A 17831-nucleotide genomic window follows, 5' to 3' on the forward strand; every position below is an offset into this window, starting at 1 on the left:
CTTGCTGACTTTGAAGCAAGTAGCTCCAAGCATGTAGGATGATTAAATGACCAGGGTTGTAAGTTGCTGTAGGATTTTGCCTGAAATGGGTCATCAGCAATGTGGAGTTTACATCACTCATGTCCTTGCCAGATCAGCTAGAACAGTTATATCTAAAGTGATGCTCCCACTTCAAGGTAGCAAACATATTTTTTCTTAAATTGCCTTGAGGCCAGGATTAACAAGGAAAACATTCTGATTAACTTAAAGGCTTTAAGAACAATTCAGCATAATTAAACAGACCCTTCTCTAAATCTCCATATGGGGCTTAACCTCCCAATCATCAAGAACACTGTCAGTGAGCTGAGTGAGTTTTATATTTCACAGCCAAAAGCTATAATTTATGATGTGATGTGCTTAGTTTTGCAGATAGTCTGCAAATGCTATTAATAATTCTTTTTGAAGGTACATAATGAATTAACTTTTGTTGATTCCCTATTCCTCCCTATTTTTATACTAAACAAAAAGTAACATTTTGAGTTTTGACAAATATGATTCTTAGGAATTGAAACACTGCTAAGCAATGCAATATCTGGAATCTAAATGGCAATATAAATAGTTCTGCAAACTGTTTGTAACTGACTTAATGACCATCATGTGTGGTCAAAAATGTTGAGTCATTCTGTTAAACCTTCTGTTGAACAAGGGAAGTTTTTAAGTTTAAGTTTAAGTCAGTAGTTAGTGTTTAAGCATGTTGGAAACATTGAAAGCAAGAAGTAACTATAGTAGATGCCATCATTTTATACTGTATTTCAAACATGAATTTCTGTTCTGATAAAAGGTCATCAATCTGAAATGCTAACTCTGATTCTCTTTTTACAGATGCTGCCTGTCCTGGTGAATAGTTTCAATATTTTCTGCTCCCTTATAGCTTTCTACTACCCGCACTATTTTGCTTTAATCTTTATGGGTGTTGACATTCAGACAGCTAGTGCGTCAATTGATTGCAGACTTAAACAAACACAGGCCTATTGGAAAAAAAATTGGCAATAGAGCAAAGATTTAAAAAGGAAGAAAAAAAGCTGCAATCATGGCAATATGCAGATTCACCTATAAATTCATACATTACTTCGCTGTTCCTTTCAGCTCCATTATTTTGGCTAATATAAGATTTTTTCCCTTACTATCAAATTTGTGCTTTGGGACATGATACAACCAGACAATTCAGAATGCAGTAGCTTACTTCTAGGGAATTCAAAGTACTTTTAATGCATTAAATGTAGTATAAGCTTATCCTTATATATCTACCACTAAGATTTCACAAGTCAGGGATGCCTCATCTCAAATGCATTTGCAATTCAGCTTAGTTATTTTAATACGATTGCATTAGATCTTAAGACCCATTTATCAAGCTAGCTTGTAGGAACAAGAACTCTAGAAGATTTAGGAAACAAGTTATCTGAATGTAAACAAAGGATCTACTTTCTCAGTATCAATTATAAAATCAAAACTATCAAGCTATTAAATATTGTATGCATGATTTTAACTATTCAGTCATTATTATATAAATTATCCCAGTTCATGTTTAATGGCCTGAGTTGAATCAATACAAATAAATTAAGGTCAGTTAGGATTATCAACTTAAGCTAAATAATGCTCCCAAAGCTCAGAGCACTAATTTTGGATATAATTATCAACTGCCTATGCATAATTTGTTAGAGTTATCCCTGTCCCCTAGCACTTAGTCTGAAGAGACAAAGCGTGTTGAAATCTTCTCTTTGAGTATCAGTCTCAAGATAATAAATGCAGACTAATGATTGGTAAAAAGATCACTGGAGGTGTGGAGGGAACAGGCCAATATTCCCATCATTCTCCTGATGGTTTAATTTGTCTCCTGCACCACAACACTAATAATGGAAGAACTACCTATGAAATTTTAGAGCATATCTATCTTTAACGTTAGTTATTTGACTTGCTTCTATTTAGTATGTTTACATGAATAGGAATCAAATGGAGATGCTTTGTATGTATATGAGAATATATATCACATCTTCCACTTAAATAGAATTAGTGTGCATAGATTTGGGAACTTGTAATACATCAGCAGAGCTAGAGATAAGAGCTATATGTCTTCTGCAATAAACTGCATTTCGAAACACTAATTTAGGGAATCAAAACATTTTTTGACATATTTCAACTTTTGGTTCATCATTTATGCAATTATCCTATGCCTTTACAGTTGATAAATTCATATCTTAAATTTTTGTAAGGTATTGGTTTCTATCTGAGAAAATGTAGATCTACTATTAGAGAACCTAAGCACTGGTATGCATGACAAAAGATAGGAGGATGTGCAAACCCTCTATCGAAGGTCGGCTAAATATTTTCATCTCCTCTTACCTGGAAGACCTTTTGCCCATTTCACTATACGAACCATCTGTTTCTCAGCCAACCTGTTCAAGCTGGACAACAGGCGGTTAGTTGTGTCTGCCTGACTGCTGTCGTACGATGCATAAACCACTTCAGGCTCAATGCCTTCAAGAAGGGTGATTAGGGTTGGGTTGATACGGGGTGGCATAAGTGAGAAATGGGGAACAAGAACACTGCTCCCTGTGGATTCTGGCAAAGAAGCAGTGAACGTCATGCCTTCCTTCGGGCTGTGTGGAGGTTGCTGCTCTTCATGCAGCCCTTTCACCTTTCCTAGTTTCTTAGACTTGCGCGCTGAGGGAGAAAAAATAAAAATACATTTCTTAGAATAATTTTCATTTGAATTTTGACTGTAAAATCCTCTTCTAAACTTCCAAACATGTGTTTTAAGGGTCTGCCCAGTGAATCAGTATACATATTTGCATAATGACAGTAATTAAAGATAATAGAGATTCACATAAAATCTCTGAAACCTTTTGCACCAAGTGACATGATAGTTTCAAAGAGAACTCACAAGATACCCTCAGCTTTCCACTCCATCTATAATGTTCAAGAGTAGAAGTGCTTTTATTTAATGAAATTAGATAGGGAGGGAGGAGGTGGGTTGAAACTACTTGGACAATTTTTTGAGTCTGCATTGTGGAGGTGACTATGAAACTATGCCTCATCTCGGAAGCCAATTTCCAGGCTAAAGAAGTTTAAGATACTTCTTTGAATTCAGTTGAGGTTGGATTATGAACTAACTTTCAAGATTCCTAATGTTGCAACCCCATTAAGTTGGTGATAGATCTATTCCCCAAATTGATTTGTACCCTCACATTATCTATGTGGAAGAAGCATTAGTGCCCTTCAAGACATGGTCAATGGAGGGAGAAAGTAATGGGTAAATACCACAGCAGGTGCTGTCTTTAGGTTTTCCATTACATTCCGGTTCTCTTTTATCTGCCACTTCTACTCTTTTTATCATAAAACTGAATTACTTCTAGATATTACTTCTAGATACGGCTAGATATTCAGTTCCAGTTCAAATTGCTTACAGCAATTTCTACCCCAATGCCATCCTCCCTGATGGACTTTATTAACAAGACATTTTATCCTTGAACATGGTGGCCTTTTGTGCTCCCTTGTGGGTGCACAAGAACATCTGGTCAAATATTCTTTGATTATATTGCAGTACTGTGAAACAGAGGATACATCTAAATTTATTCATTATAGTAACATGATATCATTTCAACAGGGAGGATTTACGATGACAAAAAGGGAGTTTCAGTGTGATAAAAACATATGTTCCAAATCAGATGGCTATAAATTGTGGATTTAATGATAACTGCAAACTGACAACCAATATGTCTCTGTCTCTTATGATTTAATCAATTAAATAAGTTACCTCCCAAGTTCATTCCTGCATTAAGACACTTTCGCAATCGGCAAGCTGGGCAGTTTTTTCTCCGGATTTTGTCAATAATGCAGTCATTTCTTCCTGCGCACAAGTAGTTTTGTTGCCCTATTTAAAGGAAAGGAATATGTAAAAAGTTAACAAAAATAGATTTATATGATCAAGCAGATTATTTTTTGTATTCCTAAACAGATTCAATAGAATTATGTGCATAAGAACATAGAAGATTACAGCACAAGGACAACCCACTGTGTTGAACTAATTACTAACTATTGAAAATGCACTAAAATTTGAACATACAGCATCAATTTCAGATTAACTTTCATCAGGCAAGCAATTACAGCCAGCCTGACCACAATATACAATTGTTACAAAATAACATCCTTTCTTGGCAAAAACCGCATGGTGTACTCGCAGCTCACTGACTACAATAACTAAGGTTCAAAGGGTCCAGAGTAATTATCTTACATATATGGATGATGACCAGCAGACCTATGCAACCAAAGATTGCAATCTATGGCAAATGATGCCAGTTCCTGGTATAAAGTTCCAAGATCTGTAGCAATTTGCTTTGGTGAAGGAAAATGTTGGCTTACTCACCTTTTGGTGAATACCATGGGACATCTATGCTACAGAAAATTATTGCTCTGGTTAGCATCTTTATAAGGATAGATCAATGAAACCTGAATATCCGGCACTGTTTTTGCAGTAGATTTTTGATATTGTTGGTAGCATTTTAACAACTGAAAGAGTTAACACAAAATGCTTTCAGTGAAAATTTCAATATCTTAAAAGATGCTAAAATAGACACAATCAAAATGAATGCACTTTCCAAAACATTGATTTGTCTGCAGTTGAAGTATTGTGTACAGTTCTAGTCACCATGTTGCAGGAAGGATGTGGTAGCAATCGAGAAATTGTGAAAGTGATTCATCAGGGTGTTGGGTTCATTGGAGGACTGTAGTATAAATTAATAGGCCAGGATTATTCTCAGTGGACCACAGGAAGCTGAGAGGTGACCTTGCAGAGGTTTATAAAATTATAAGGGGCATACAAAATTAGAAAATGTTTCCTCGGACAGGGGATTCTAGAAACTGAGGGTTCAAATTTAAGGTGAGAGGGAAGATATTTAAAAGAGATAAGTTTTGCAGACAGACGGTGGTGGTTATCTGGAATGAGCTGTTAAAAAAGGTTTTAAAGATAGATACAATCACCACGCTTAGAAGGCATTTGCGCCTAACGCAGGCAAATGGTGAGTTAGCCATCACGTCAGTATAGATGAGCTTGACCTCTGGGAAATTATCCACGTTAAAAAAAAATGACACAGAAATCTACACATTTGTTTCCTTCTTATTAGTTTCTCTGTAACCGATTGTTTGTTCATCAGAATGTGTGACTGTACTGATAGAGAATGAACTATTTTTTTCTGTTTGTATCTTTCCAGCTTCCTTATCAAATATTTCTAGGCCAGCCAAAGGAAACACAAATGATGGAAATGCTTGCTCTGCTCTTTCAACAGATGAACCTTTACTTTGTTTATTCAAGCAAACCCCTTTCTTCTACTGGAGTTTTTCAGAGATCTGATTGAAACATTCAATCTTGAAGGCTCTTAAAAGAGTGGATATCGGATCTGTCGGGAGGTTTTATCTCTTATGAGAGATTCGACAATAAGGAGTTGCCCAGTTAAGACAGAATTGTAATAATATTTTTTTCATCTGATAGTCATGAAGTTTTTGGACTCTTCCTCAAAGGGCGATGTAAACTGTGTTTTGAACATTTTTTTAAGGTTGAGCTAAATAGATACATGATAGTCAAGGGGTTGAAATGATCTCATGACCAACGGGTTGCCAAGGCTGCAGTCTAATTAGCCATGATCTTATTAAACAGGTGGGTCTGTTCAAGAGGGTGAGTGGGCTTCACCTGCTCCTCTTCTTTACAGTAGTTTGGATTCTGAATATAGAGGATAACAAAGACAGACCAATACCGTACAGCATTCAGCCTAATGTGGCAGGTGAGAAACAGAAACTACTTTACAACATTTTAATGGTGATGGAACAACATTGTGTGTCACCCTAATGTGTTTTTTTTTAAAGTCCTGTAAACATGCACAATTGTGAGGCTCTGAGAACACCCAGCTTCAATGTACATTGATATGCTCTGTCAGTTTCAGTGTGGTTCACTTGAAGTTCTCCTGGCTGCTGACATTTAACCTTGATGCTGTGACAACAGCAGCCAAGCCGGAGAGGGACAGGCTCACCATAAAAGAGCAATATTTTCTGTTACTGGGAGAGTGATGCTGCAATGACAGCAGAGGCACTGGCAAGAGCTCCCAGGGGATAGGAGGGACTGATACATGCCACATCAGGTACGTCCTCCATGCAAAATTGCATGAGATATCAGTTAGGGACATACCTAGACATATTAGCCATGAGATTGTCAGGAAGATCCCAGTACTTTCCCTGCGCTTTAGGAAGCACAGTGTTTACTTTTTCTTCTCCTTTAGGTTAACAAAGCCTTTCTTCCTTGAGTATGGATATTGGGTGACCTCGCCTTGGCAGCAGTGAACAACACACTGAGGCAGCAGCAACCTGGAATGATTCCGAAGCATAACTTGATCCTCATGTGAGTGTCTAGAAGTTGTAAACCTACTGACCCAATTTCTGTTGGTAGGTCAGAAACACAGTCTGCACACCGAGCACATCATTACATGTGCAGAATACAACAGGGGGAGGACTCCAGATCATGGGAATCACACGTGACAGAAGGTGCCTGGTCCAATTCTGTCATCGGACTAAAAAAGAAACCTACAACCACTGGCAATTACCTTAACCTCCTGCAACCATTCTCCTCGAATGAAATCAATGCAAAAGCATATGCACGGGGAGCTTCTTCTAACTCCGCAGTAACTCCATATTTGCATTTACAGATACCATTTACCCGCAAGACCCAGCTACAGCCATTTGTCTCTCTATTTTTTTCTGTGATTTGTTGATATCATTCTCACTCTGTTTTGCATTTCACACTCAGTTTTCCTCCTCTGCTTAGTTCCTTCCTCTTACATATTCATAACTTTTGTACCAATTCTATATACGTGTCCCTCCTTTTAGACTTCTGCTTTCATTCTCTGCATACTAGTCACTCACATCATCACTTTGAATTTACTTGTTTTCTTTCCTTACTCAATTTACTTCTGATTCTGTTATGCTGTTACTGCATCTCTCCTACTTTACCACATTTTAAAAGATGTGATGAATTCAGTCACACAATTATTATGGGATATACTCGTGGTGGCCAATCACATTGGTGGACTGGAATCCAAAGGGTCTGCGTGAAACAAACTTCACCTAAGAGCTTTGGTAGAAGGGAGAGGAGAATGCTAAACAGGCAGAATAGATAGTTGCCCAAGGACGATGTTCATTTATATGGACAATATTATATAAAATGGCTTCCCACCTTCAGTGTTAAAACTGCCTTTGTACAGTATCATCTTCCAGCCTATGAAGTCTGGAAGATGATTATGTAGCCCCCATCCAATCGCCTTGCCCAACCTCAAATATCACGAGTGCCACATCCAAATACCAATCTGCTACTTGAACCTAACCCACCCTGTCCCCTGCCCACTCACCACCATCAATTACTATCAGTGACATCTCAGCCCAACTCAGTTGGAGCACCACTACTATCGAATGGCCACATTCTCCTTAATAATCTCTTAACTTGGCCTTCCCAAGCTTGACCTGGCTTAAAGATCAAGCCTGGAAAGGCCACTAACTTTCTTACAACCCCTGGCTCAACTATCCACTCTCATCTGGCCACCCTTTCAATGCCAGGACTCTCCCCTGACTTTAATTTTTTGTGGGCTCTCTCCCCACGATTTCTGAACCTTCTACCCATCCATCTCCCTCCTACCAACCACCCATTTGGCTGTGACTCAGTTCCAGATATGTCTGACTTGATTTGATTTGACACAATGCAGAAACACATGAGAGGAAAGCCATTAATATTGAAGATCTACACGATGCCTTGGGCCTCACTCAGGTGCTACTTCAGTTTACAGAAAATAATCACTGGCTTTTTATACAACACCAAATTAATGGTACTGTACTGCCACCATTCATTCTCTGATCAAAAATATTATTAGCACTAGCCAAGGAATCAAAATAGGAAGTATGTGTTGAATGGAACAGTCAATTCATTTCACATACTTAACAGGAAATAGGAATCTGAGGTTGTTGTGGATATACCTAGCTCAATGTTTACTTGCTTGAAAATATAAAAGAGGTACTGTATTGCATTTGTACAGTGCGACCAAAAAGGGTGCTGCTGTTAAAGGCCAGTCCCTAGACTCATCCTATTCAAAATAATGGTCCCTATCCTGTTGAAAGAATATTAACAGGGTGATGTTTGGTCTTTGAAATCAAAATCTGTAAGTAATATTAAGAACTTAGTTTTTGTTCTTGATGGGAAATCGCTAAGTAGCCCATCAGAGCATTAACATCAATTAATAAAGTCAGAATAAATTTTTTGCCCCAAGAAATAGTTGAAAGAAACAGATGATTAAAAGTGGATAGGGACATTAGACAGTGTTACCTGCAATAAGTTACTGTGAAAGCTACCTAGAAATTAATTCAAAAGACAACAGGATATTTTCGTGAGCCAAGAATCTGGGGAATAAAGAAGAGTAACATCGTAATTTCCCCACTAATTCATTACTGGAGAACATGATGGTGCTGACTTCCAATCTGTGCAATTTAGTTTCATTGTATCCAAAACTTGTTAAGTATTTTCATGATGTAAGGCTAATTTTATTTGATAAGGATAAATGATTACTAAGGTAAGATAGCAATATTACTTGCAGGACATCAAAGGTCAACAGTGAGAGGTAGGGGGACACTGTGCTAGTTTGGAAGTATCATTTTAAAAGAGTTTGCCTGAAGGGAAATGCAAAAGGAACACCGGGGCAGCTCCATGTACTGCCCAGGCAGTGGGCAAAGCTCAGGTGATCTGCTACTTCATCTTTGTACCTCACAGGCCATAGAACTGCAAAACATCTGGCACAGGTTTATGTTTCTAATTAATTAGAAGTGCCAGGAAAAGTGGAGAGAAGAGTGCTTCTCTTTTGCTCAGTTCACTGACAGGCCTTATTTCTTCATTTCCCAGGATCTGGATCTTGCCTGAAATGCTAACTCGTCTTCCTGTCCTGAGCCTACTGAAGCAGATCTACCTCAGTGTTACTGAGAAGAGATGCAGTCTACAGCACGGCTTCTTAACTGGGGCCTCGTGGAACCCAGGGGTTCTGTGAGAGACCATGAATGAAAATAAAACTACACATCGTGTTTTGAACTTTGTGCAAAGCGCGATGCTAGTGCTCGCAGTGGTGGGCAGTGACCGAACAGCCCCGTTTGCAATCTCATTAGAGGTCTCTCAGCCCATAATGGCAGTGCACAGTAGGACCGTGCTTATTCTGTTTTTGAATAGAGATAGGGGAGGTCGTTGATAATTGGTGGGCGGTGTATTGCATGGAGGGGAGGAGGGCAGGCTGATGGTGAGCACTGCTGAGTGCTGTATTACATGGAGGGGAAGGTGGTAGGCTGATAATGAACATGAAGTGTGTTTTCCGAGCATTGAGTGGATTTGCTCAACTTGGACTGTGACATCAGCCTCTCCCTCCTGAATTACCCTCCCCAACTTCCCCTTACATGCCACCAACTAACTTATGGGAGCGAACAAACTCTACTGGTGTAGTAGAAAGTTGGATGTAAATTTTCATTCCAAAGAAGGAATTTTTACGCACTGCGACTCAACTGCTGGCCTGCCACTTTGCTGTTGTAAACATTGCAAAAGGTGGATTGTGTAGGTTAGAAGTGAATTGTACTGTGAAGCTTTCGTATTTTTGTGGTTTCCTTGTTTAGTTATTTATTATGCTGTTCTTTTTTACCTTTTATTAACCCCTATTCCATTGTGCCTGGTCTGTGGCAAACAACTTACAAATGCAGCAATGGCTCCAGCAAAATTGAAAAGACACTTAACTACAAATCACCGCCGTATGACACGTAAAAGTGCTGATTATTTTAAACGGCTGTTGGAATCTCAAAACAAACAGCAAAGCTTTTAATTAAAATCAATTTACAACCTTTATTTAAATTAAATCTACTAAGACTACCTTTAGAAAAATTAAATCCATTTTTGGCTTAAGGCAGTTACTTAACAGAAATTTATGATGTTTGCCTTATGAGTTTTTATAATTTATGAATGGGAAAGAAAGAGATTAATTTCAAGAAAGGTCAGCGAAGCTTAACTATGTCATTTTCAAGAAAGGCTGGCTAAAAATTCATTCTTTATTCAAAATAGCATTGTTAATTATTGTTAGATTATATCTACAACTTACTGACCACACTAACATACAATGAGCTGCAGATATAATAATTTTTATGCAGCTGTTGCCAGGGACCTGAAAATTATTTCAAGAGTTCCTCCAGGGCAAAAAGGTTCAGAAAGGCTGGTCTAGAGACACTAAGGACTGCAGATGCTGAAATCTGAAGCAACAAATGATCTGTTGGAGGAACTCAGTGGGTCTGAGGGAAAGAAGCAGTTGACCTTACAGGTTGAAAACCCCGCATCAGCCCTGACCTGCTTAGTTCCTCCAGCAGAATCTTTATTGTTCCATATCTCAGTCTGGCACGGGAAATAACCTCCAGGTTGTTTTTATCCCCCTAAAGCAATCAGAGTACTCAGCTTTCCTTGAACCCCAGAATACTACCACCATCAACCCCATGGTATGTTTGCCTAAAGCTTCCCAATGGGATAGAACAGTCAGGGGTAAGCAGGTAAATATTATCAGCAACATTAGTTGGTAAAGCCAGTTGAATACTGGGACTTATTTCTAAGGTAACGAATAAACAAGTATAATGACCTCTTTGGGATCGTGTGGGGCGCCGGACAGCATAGGTTTTTAGAGCACCTGAATTGGTTATTGGTTGACTAAACAGCATCTTTAATCATTTAGAGTCCCTTGCGTTTTTCTCGAGCGATTCGCTCTTTATAATACATTCTCCTGGTGCTTTCTGTTTAAACTTGTTAAGATTATGTTGATAGGCTTAGGGATTCCATGTTGCCTGTATTATTTATGTGGATGCCTGATTAGCGCAAATTGCGGGGTTCTAGTTTTGAGAATGTTACATCTCACAGTGTCACTCGGCCAAGCCATCATGTTCTATTGGAATTCTTATGAATAAGCAACACACACAAAATGCTGGGGGAGCTCAGCAGGTCAGGCAGCATCTATGGAAATGAATACAATCAATGTTACGGGATAAGGTGCTTCATCAAGACGGAAAATGAAGAGGAAAGATGCCAGAATAAAAAGGTAGGAGAAGGGGAAGGAGACTAGCTAGAAGATGACTTTGGTTGCTCTCTCTACATGGAGTCTGTCTTTCCTCTATACTTGGGTTCCAGTGCACACCATGACATTAGTCAGGTCACATGTGAGTACTGTGCACTATTTTGCTCTGTAAAATGTAAAAGTGTCACAGAAACACTGATGAAAATACAACAAATATTTAAAAGAATGCTACCAGAACTGCAAGAATGTAGCCATCAGACAAGGGTTGAATGATGTGGCTTTTCTTTAAATAAAAAAAAAATTAGGAGCGACCTGATAAAGATCTTTAAAATTCCAAAAGGTTCAAAGAGCGTAGGTGTGGAGACCTGATGCCGTAAGGGATGCCTGTACCAGTTCTGTGCTCAGGTAGCCGCACTCCCATGGCTCAAAGTGCAACAGACGGACCTCAGATATGTAAAGAACACAGAAGCCTTTCCTCTAGTTACTCTGCCATTCTACTGTGAGCAAAGAGAAACAGACAGATTAAAGGATCAGAAAATGGCATCTGCAGTAGCTGAGCTGGGACCTACAAAGTACAGAGCATTAAGGGGTGGAACACTGAAGGTTTGTCTAGCCCACAAATTGTGGTGGTAATTTGAGAATATTAAAGGGGAACACTAAATTACAATGGCAGTGAATGGTGACGTTGGAGGATGAGAGTGAAAATTCTCAAGCGTATATCCAGTACTTGCCTCAGGCTATCTAACTACAAACCAGATAAGACCATGGACCAATGCAGAGAAAGTCCTCAATCTCTTGCTAAAATTTTCTTGTGTGCTTACTATGCACAGACTTCAGATGCTTAAATTGATTGTGATAAATTACATCACAACATGAGCATCCAGCCATTCTACATCACCGTTTGTGCTTGGTGCCCTGTCGGCAAGCACGACATAGATAAAGAAAAACTAGAACAAATTCTCCAATATCTAGGGCCCAATAAAAGTCAGTGTTTGAGTTTTAGATTAAATTCCATGACAGAATCTCTAGACCGATGTGTACAATTGTGGGAGAATCCAAGATATGATTTTACAGCTAGTCTGAACGGCAACTAGGAGTACTGCATTCGCTGGTGATGCCCACATCCCATAAATAAAAAAGAAGAGAAAAAAAATTCAATGCAGCAAAGACGGGAAATGGTTTTTATCAACTGATTGGTCAGAACGTGCAATTCACTACTTTAAGCAATGGTTGGTTTATACACGTAATAAATTAGTCAATTGAGTTATTATTGTCACATGTAAAGAGTTACAGTGAGAAACTTGTTTTTGTAGATGTAGATTATTTCAATTTAATAGTGCATTGAGGTAGTATAAGGGAAACCAACAACAGAATGTAAATAAAGTGTTAGTTACAGAGTAGTCTAATTTCCAGGTAAACAATAAGATGCAAGAACAAATAACAAGGTAGATTGTGAGGCCAAGAGCCCATCTTGTACTAGGGAACCATTCACCAGTTTTATAACAGCAAGGGAGAAGCTTTCCTTGAGCCTGCTTTCAGGCTTTTATAGCTGTGGCAGATGAAATGCAGTGGGTTGAAGTTGTTTGGGAGGCTGGAGTTAATGTGTGTCGTGACCAGGCTCTCAAAACACTTCATGATGCTAGATGTCAAAGCTACAGGTTGATAGTCATTAAGGTATTACCATATTTTTCTTGGTACCGGGATGATAGTAGTCTTCTTCAGGCAGGTGGGAACCTCAGATTGAAGCAGGGAGAGGCAGTGTTCATGATTCATTGTCCATGCAGAAATCTGATGGTGGAAGGGAAGAAGCTGTTCCTGATATGTAGAGTACATCTCTCCAGGCTTCTGTACCCCCTTCTTGGGGATAGCAATGAGAAGAAGGCATGTCCTAGGTGATGGGGGTCCTTAAGGATCGATACCGCATTTTTGAGGCATTGTCTTTTGAAGGTGTCCCGGATGCTGGGGAGGCTAGTGCCCATGATAGAGCTGGCTGAGCTTACAACTTTCTGCAACTTTTTTCAATCCTGTGCAGTGGCCCCTCCATACCAGACGGTGATGCAACCAGATAGTATGCTCTCTTCTGTAGAAACTTACCAGCATCTTTGGTGACAAACTAAGTTTCCTCAAATTCCTTGTGAAATATAGCTCCTGTTGTCCCTCATCTGTATTTGAATCAATATGTTGGGCCCAGCATAGATCCTCAGACATGTTGACATCCAGGAACTTGAAACTGCTCACCCTTTCCACTGCTGATCCCTGGATGAGGACTGGTGTGCGTTCCCTCGACTTCCCCTTCCTGAGGTGCTCAATCAATTCCTTGGTCTTACTAACGTTGAGTACAAGATTGCTGCTGCAACACCACTCAACCAGCTGATCAATCTCACTCCTGTACGCCTCCACATCACCATCTGAAATTCTGCCAACAATAGTTGTGTCGTTGGCAACTTATAGATGGCATTTGAGCTGTGCCTAGCCACACAATTGTGTGTGTAGAGAGAGTAAAGCAGTGGGCTAAGCACGCATCTTTGAGTTGCGACAGTGTTGATTGTTAGTGAGGTGTTATTTCTGACCTGCACAGGCTGCGGTCTCCTGGTGAGGAAGTCAAGTTGGAGAGGGAGGTCCAGAAGACCAGGTTTTGGAGCTTGTTGATTAGAACTCAGAATATGATTGTGTTGAATGCTGGGCTGTAATCAATAGACAGCAGCCTGACGCAGGTAGGGATTACTATTGTCCAGGTGATCCAGGGCCGAGTGAAGACCCAGTAAGACTGCATCCGCTGTAAACCTATGTCTCGGCCCAAAACATTGGCTGTTTACTCTTTTTCACAGATGTTGCCTGGCCTGTTGAGTTCCTCCAGCATTTTGTACGTATTACACTGATATTGAATTGTGTCCTGCACAGCTGGAAATGTGGGTCAAATTCTCTACAAATGCAAAGCCACCCAGAAATTATTTAATACAGAGAAGAAATAAATATTCTGTTGCACAACACTGAATACAAGCAGTAATATTCTCCTGAATTTCTTAACAACTGGTTGATTGCCTATCAGTGATGAATCCAAATAATGTGCATATATTCAAATTTAAATTACATGGATTGTAGTTTATTAAAATGTTTCTCAAAACAACAGGACATAACTTATTTAAATTCATAAAACATTCTTTTCCAACATGAACTGTTAATTAGTGCAAACAATCCATATTCCAAAGGGTAGGAAATTGTAAGCAGACTATTAAAGAAATTACTACATTTCCTGTCTCTATTCCTATCTGTCCCATGGAGTTAAGCCCCCAAAGATGTGAGGTACAGAGAATATTTAAATGCTGTATGAAACTAAACAAACCAATGTTGCCTGTGACATTGCTAATTACAGGTAGCAAGATTTTTAAAAAAATCTTTTCCAGTAGTATATTTTGATTAAGTCTGTCTGAGGTTTAAAAAGTGAATAAGCCAAAATTATCGTTCATTCTGAATTAAACTACATGGGGTGAAAAAAATATATTAACTAGTTCTGATGCCTGGCTTTTGATGTAAGTATCAAGGCCACAGAGTTAGTTCTCAGGAATTTTTTGTGGTTTAAGATGGGCTTACATTGAAGAATGCAATAACAGTACAACCATGTTTTTTTGCATACATCTGTGCATCATCACACTAGATAAAGGAAAATTTTACATCTGTACAAACAGTCACCATTAGACTTACAGACACCACTGGAATCTGATGCACAAGTCTCATAAACATTTGCCAAAAAAGTTTTCAACTACTGTCACCTGGAGTTTTGCCAAGAAAACATCACAGGCAAACAAAATCATTCTATAACTGAACAACAACATCCAGCATATTCACAAGCCCCATGGAATCTGTATACCATTTATTTTTATGAAACACACCACTATATAAGTGACTGTAAGGAATGAGATTGCCACAAAATCAGCAAGGAAATACTCTTGAATTAATAGTGTAGTACAGACAGAATCATACTTCACCATAAATAACCAGAGAAATAAACACTTTCACTGATAGAACTATAATTACATCTCAACTGCAAAGAAAACATTGGGTTCATTGAAAGCCAGCAGTTTTCTCTTTTGTCTCTCATAGTTTCTTGGTATCACATGGGACATGCTGGTGGACAGACAGCGTCCTTAGCTCCTCCACCAAGTCCCCAAGTCCCCTCCCTACCCCCGCTACAACTAATAGGAAACTCTCTGCCAATGATGCTGACCAAGAAAAGGCATGGGAATGCAGTCTAAAAATTGTCAGCCTTGACCTCAGCTTGCTAGCTTCTCTGAGAGGATTAATGCAACTGATACAAAGCCAAACTGAGAAATCAAGAGGTATACTGAACTACTTTTAACATCTAAGTTTAAGTTTAAAGGAATTATTAGTAATCTAAACTTTACATTATCTTCTAACATAATTAGTGAGAGCTGAATGGTGTTGAGGAGAGACCTACACTTCGGTTCATCATTGCTTGCACAGAATTTTTCTTCCCTGCTTTGTTAAATAGGGAAGTAAACATCAGCTCTCTTGCCGCCAAAAAAAAAATCACTACGAGTACTGGACCTAGGAAGGTTTTCCATCTTGTTAGTAAATACATTAACACATTGAATGGCACAAAAAAATCAAAGCTGCAGGGTACAATAATTAAATAACTGAAATGGATAGAGACCTCCAAAGAAATATGAGTAACATCACACGAGAAACTGAGCACCTTTGGCCACACTTTGAAGGGAATAAAAGTGTTCCACAGCAGGAAGAAATTAAACAAGATTAAAACTAAATTGTTTTTTTTTTCATTTTAAAATTAACCCTTATGTGCCCCAAAGCAGACAGCCTTCAGACAGTTTTATGGGAAAGCATGGCTACTTATCGAATTGTGTATCAGCGTGGTGTTTTTCACCGCACTTAAATAATTAGAGGTACAGTGCATTGGCTGATGAAGTTAACTAAAAGAAATCAGACTAGAAAAGGGACACTTACCTTCTACAGCTCTTTTGAAGAAAACTTTGCAACTACCGCAGGTAAGAACACCGTAATGACATCCTGACGCCTCATCTGCACAAACCAAACAGACCTTCAAAGGCGTTGTGGTCACAGATGAGCAACTTCGATCCAGTCTAAGAGGGGAGCTGAAAAAGATGGGAATTTTCCAATGTTAGAAAAATGCTATGAATCTCTTTTCATAGACATGATGGACTCGTACCAGCTGGCCAAAGTCACAATGGTACAAGAACAAGCAAAACCATTTCAGATCATAAGGAAACATCTGTCAACTTTGAAACAGTTTGTGTTCACGATTCTTAAACTTCCTGGTTTACTTTAGGAGATCTTGCAACCCCTGGACAATAGTCATTCCATCAAAGCTCACCCACACCAACAGGAGTCAAAAGAGGCAACTATTACAAGCTACAGGGTTATATGAGGTACAAGTTTATATGGGTGATCATACATTGTGTCAGGAATAACAGCAATCCACTGACAATTATATTTCTGAAAATCACATTGCAGCAAATAACCTTGCAACCTTATTACCTATTAGTGGCAGTTGAATAACCTGTTATTCTGCCTTGGTTGAGAGAGCTTGCCACAACACAAAGCACCTTTTAATATGTCTTAAATGAGCTGTATCCTTACAAGTATTAGTAGTACAGAATAAAAACATATGTCTTGCAGGCTTAGAAAATTGGATACAACTCTGGATAAGTGTTAAGATTTGACACTTTTTTTTATATTTTATTTAAACCCATTTATTCTTGCTCTTATTGTTTCTACAGTTCTCATTGATTAAATTCAAATTACATAGTGTGCAAGCATTTCTACAGAGAGATTTTGCTGACCATTGGTTACTTCCAGAACACACAAAGCAGGCCCGCAGAGTTATCTTCAAATAGGGTTAAATCAACCACAATAACTCCACAATTATAGTGCAAGGAAAAGTTTTTCTGCCAGAATGGCTCCCACTGGCTTGAGCCTGAGTATCTGTCTCAGTGTTGTTTCTGAGGTGATGTTCAGGGCTGAGAATGGTTTGAGAATGCAACACACACCAAAGTGACACGGGAAGAAATCTTTCTATCTATGACTGGTGGTTCCTAAGGGGGCTGTTCTAACAGCAAGGCCTCTTGCTGCAGTGTGACATTAAATATGATGCTTTGAAACACTGCAACTCTCCATTCTGTGCCAATACTGAAGGATGAAACCACCTACACAACAATAAGTCATTATACACAGCCCACTTATATATGCAGACAATTTGTGGTTTAGATCACTCTACTTTGTAGCTGGACTCCGAGTGGAGGCTAATAGCAGCGTTTAATTGGGAAGAGTCTTCCCGGCATTATGATGGGGAATCACCTCTCCGATTTTATACCTGGCCAATCCTGATGTGAAATTGCAGACCTCATTAATTTCAAGACAGTTTGGTAACAGATTAAGGGACAAAGGAAAGAAGTATCCTTTCCAATAATTTTCCTTCAGTTTAATGGTTTCAATTATTCTTTAAGTATTTATAAGTATTTCGATTAACATGAAATAAACCATTGTAGTTTTTAAGTCTCTAATACCTTTTAATTTTCTTAACTATTTACATGAAGTTAAAGATTCCAGAATCATTTAAAAGTTTTAAATCATTTACAGGCTTTGCCTGAAGCCATAGCTCCACCCCACTCCATTCCCACACTTCTAGTC

General features: G+C 38.8%; 1 protein-coding gene across 4 annotated transcripts in view; it reads right to left on the reverse strand.

Moving 5' to 3' along the window:
* The window catches only part of nr3c2 (nuclear receptor subfamily 3, group C, member 2), a 382882-nt gene that overhangs the window by 106129 nt on the left and 258922 nt on the right, over nt 1–17831 (reverse strand). For all 4 annotated transcript variants that reach the window (XM_072256042.1, XM_072256041.1, XM_072256044.1 and 1 more), the window contains exons 3-5: nt 16128–16276; nt 3794–3910; nt 2380–2700 (exon numbers count right to left, since the gene is read on the reverse strand). In XM_072256042.1, the coding sequence (XP_072112143.1) occupies nt 2380–2700; nt 3794–3910; nt 16128–16276 (587 nt within the window). The remainder of the gene's footprint in view (nt 1–2379; nt 2701–3793; nt 3911–16127; nt 16277–17831) is intronic.

The sequence above is a fragment of the Mobula birostris genome, chromosome 4, assembly GCF_030028105.1.
Source record: "Mobula birostris isolate sMobBir1 chromosome 4, sMobBir1.hap1, whole genome shotgun sequence".
Taxonomy (NCBI): domain Eukaryota; kingdom Metazoa; phylum Chordata; class Chondrichthyes; order Myliobatiformes; family Myliobatidae; genus Mobula; species Mobula birostris.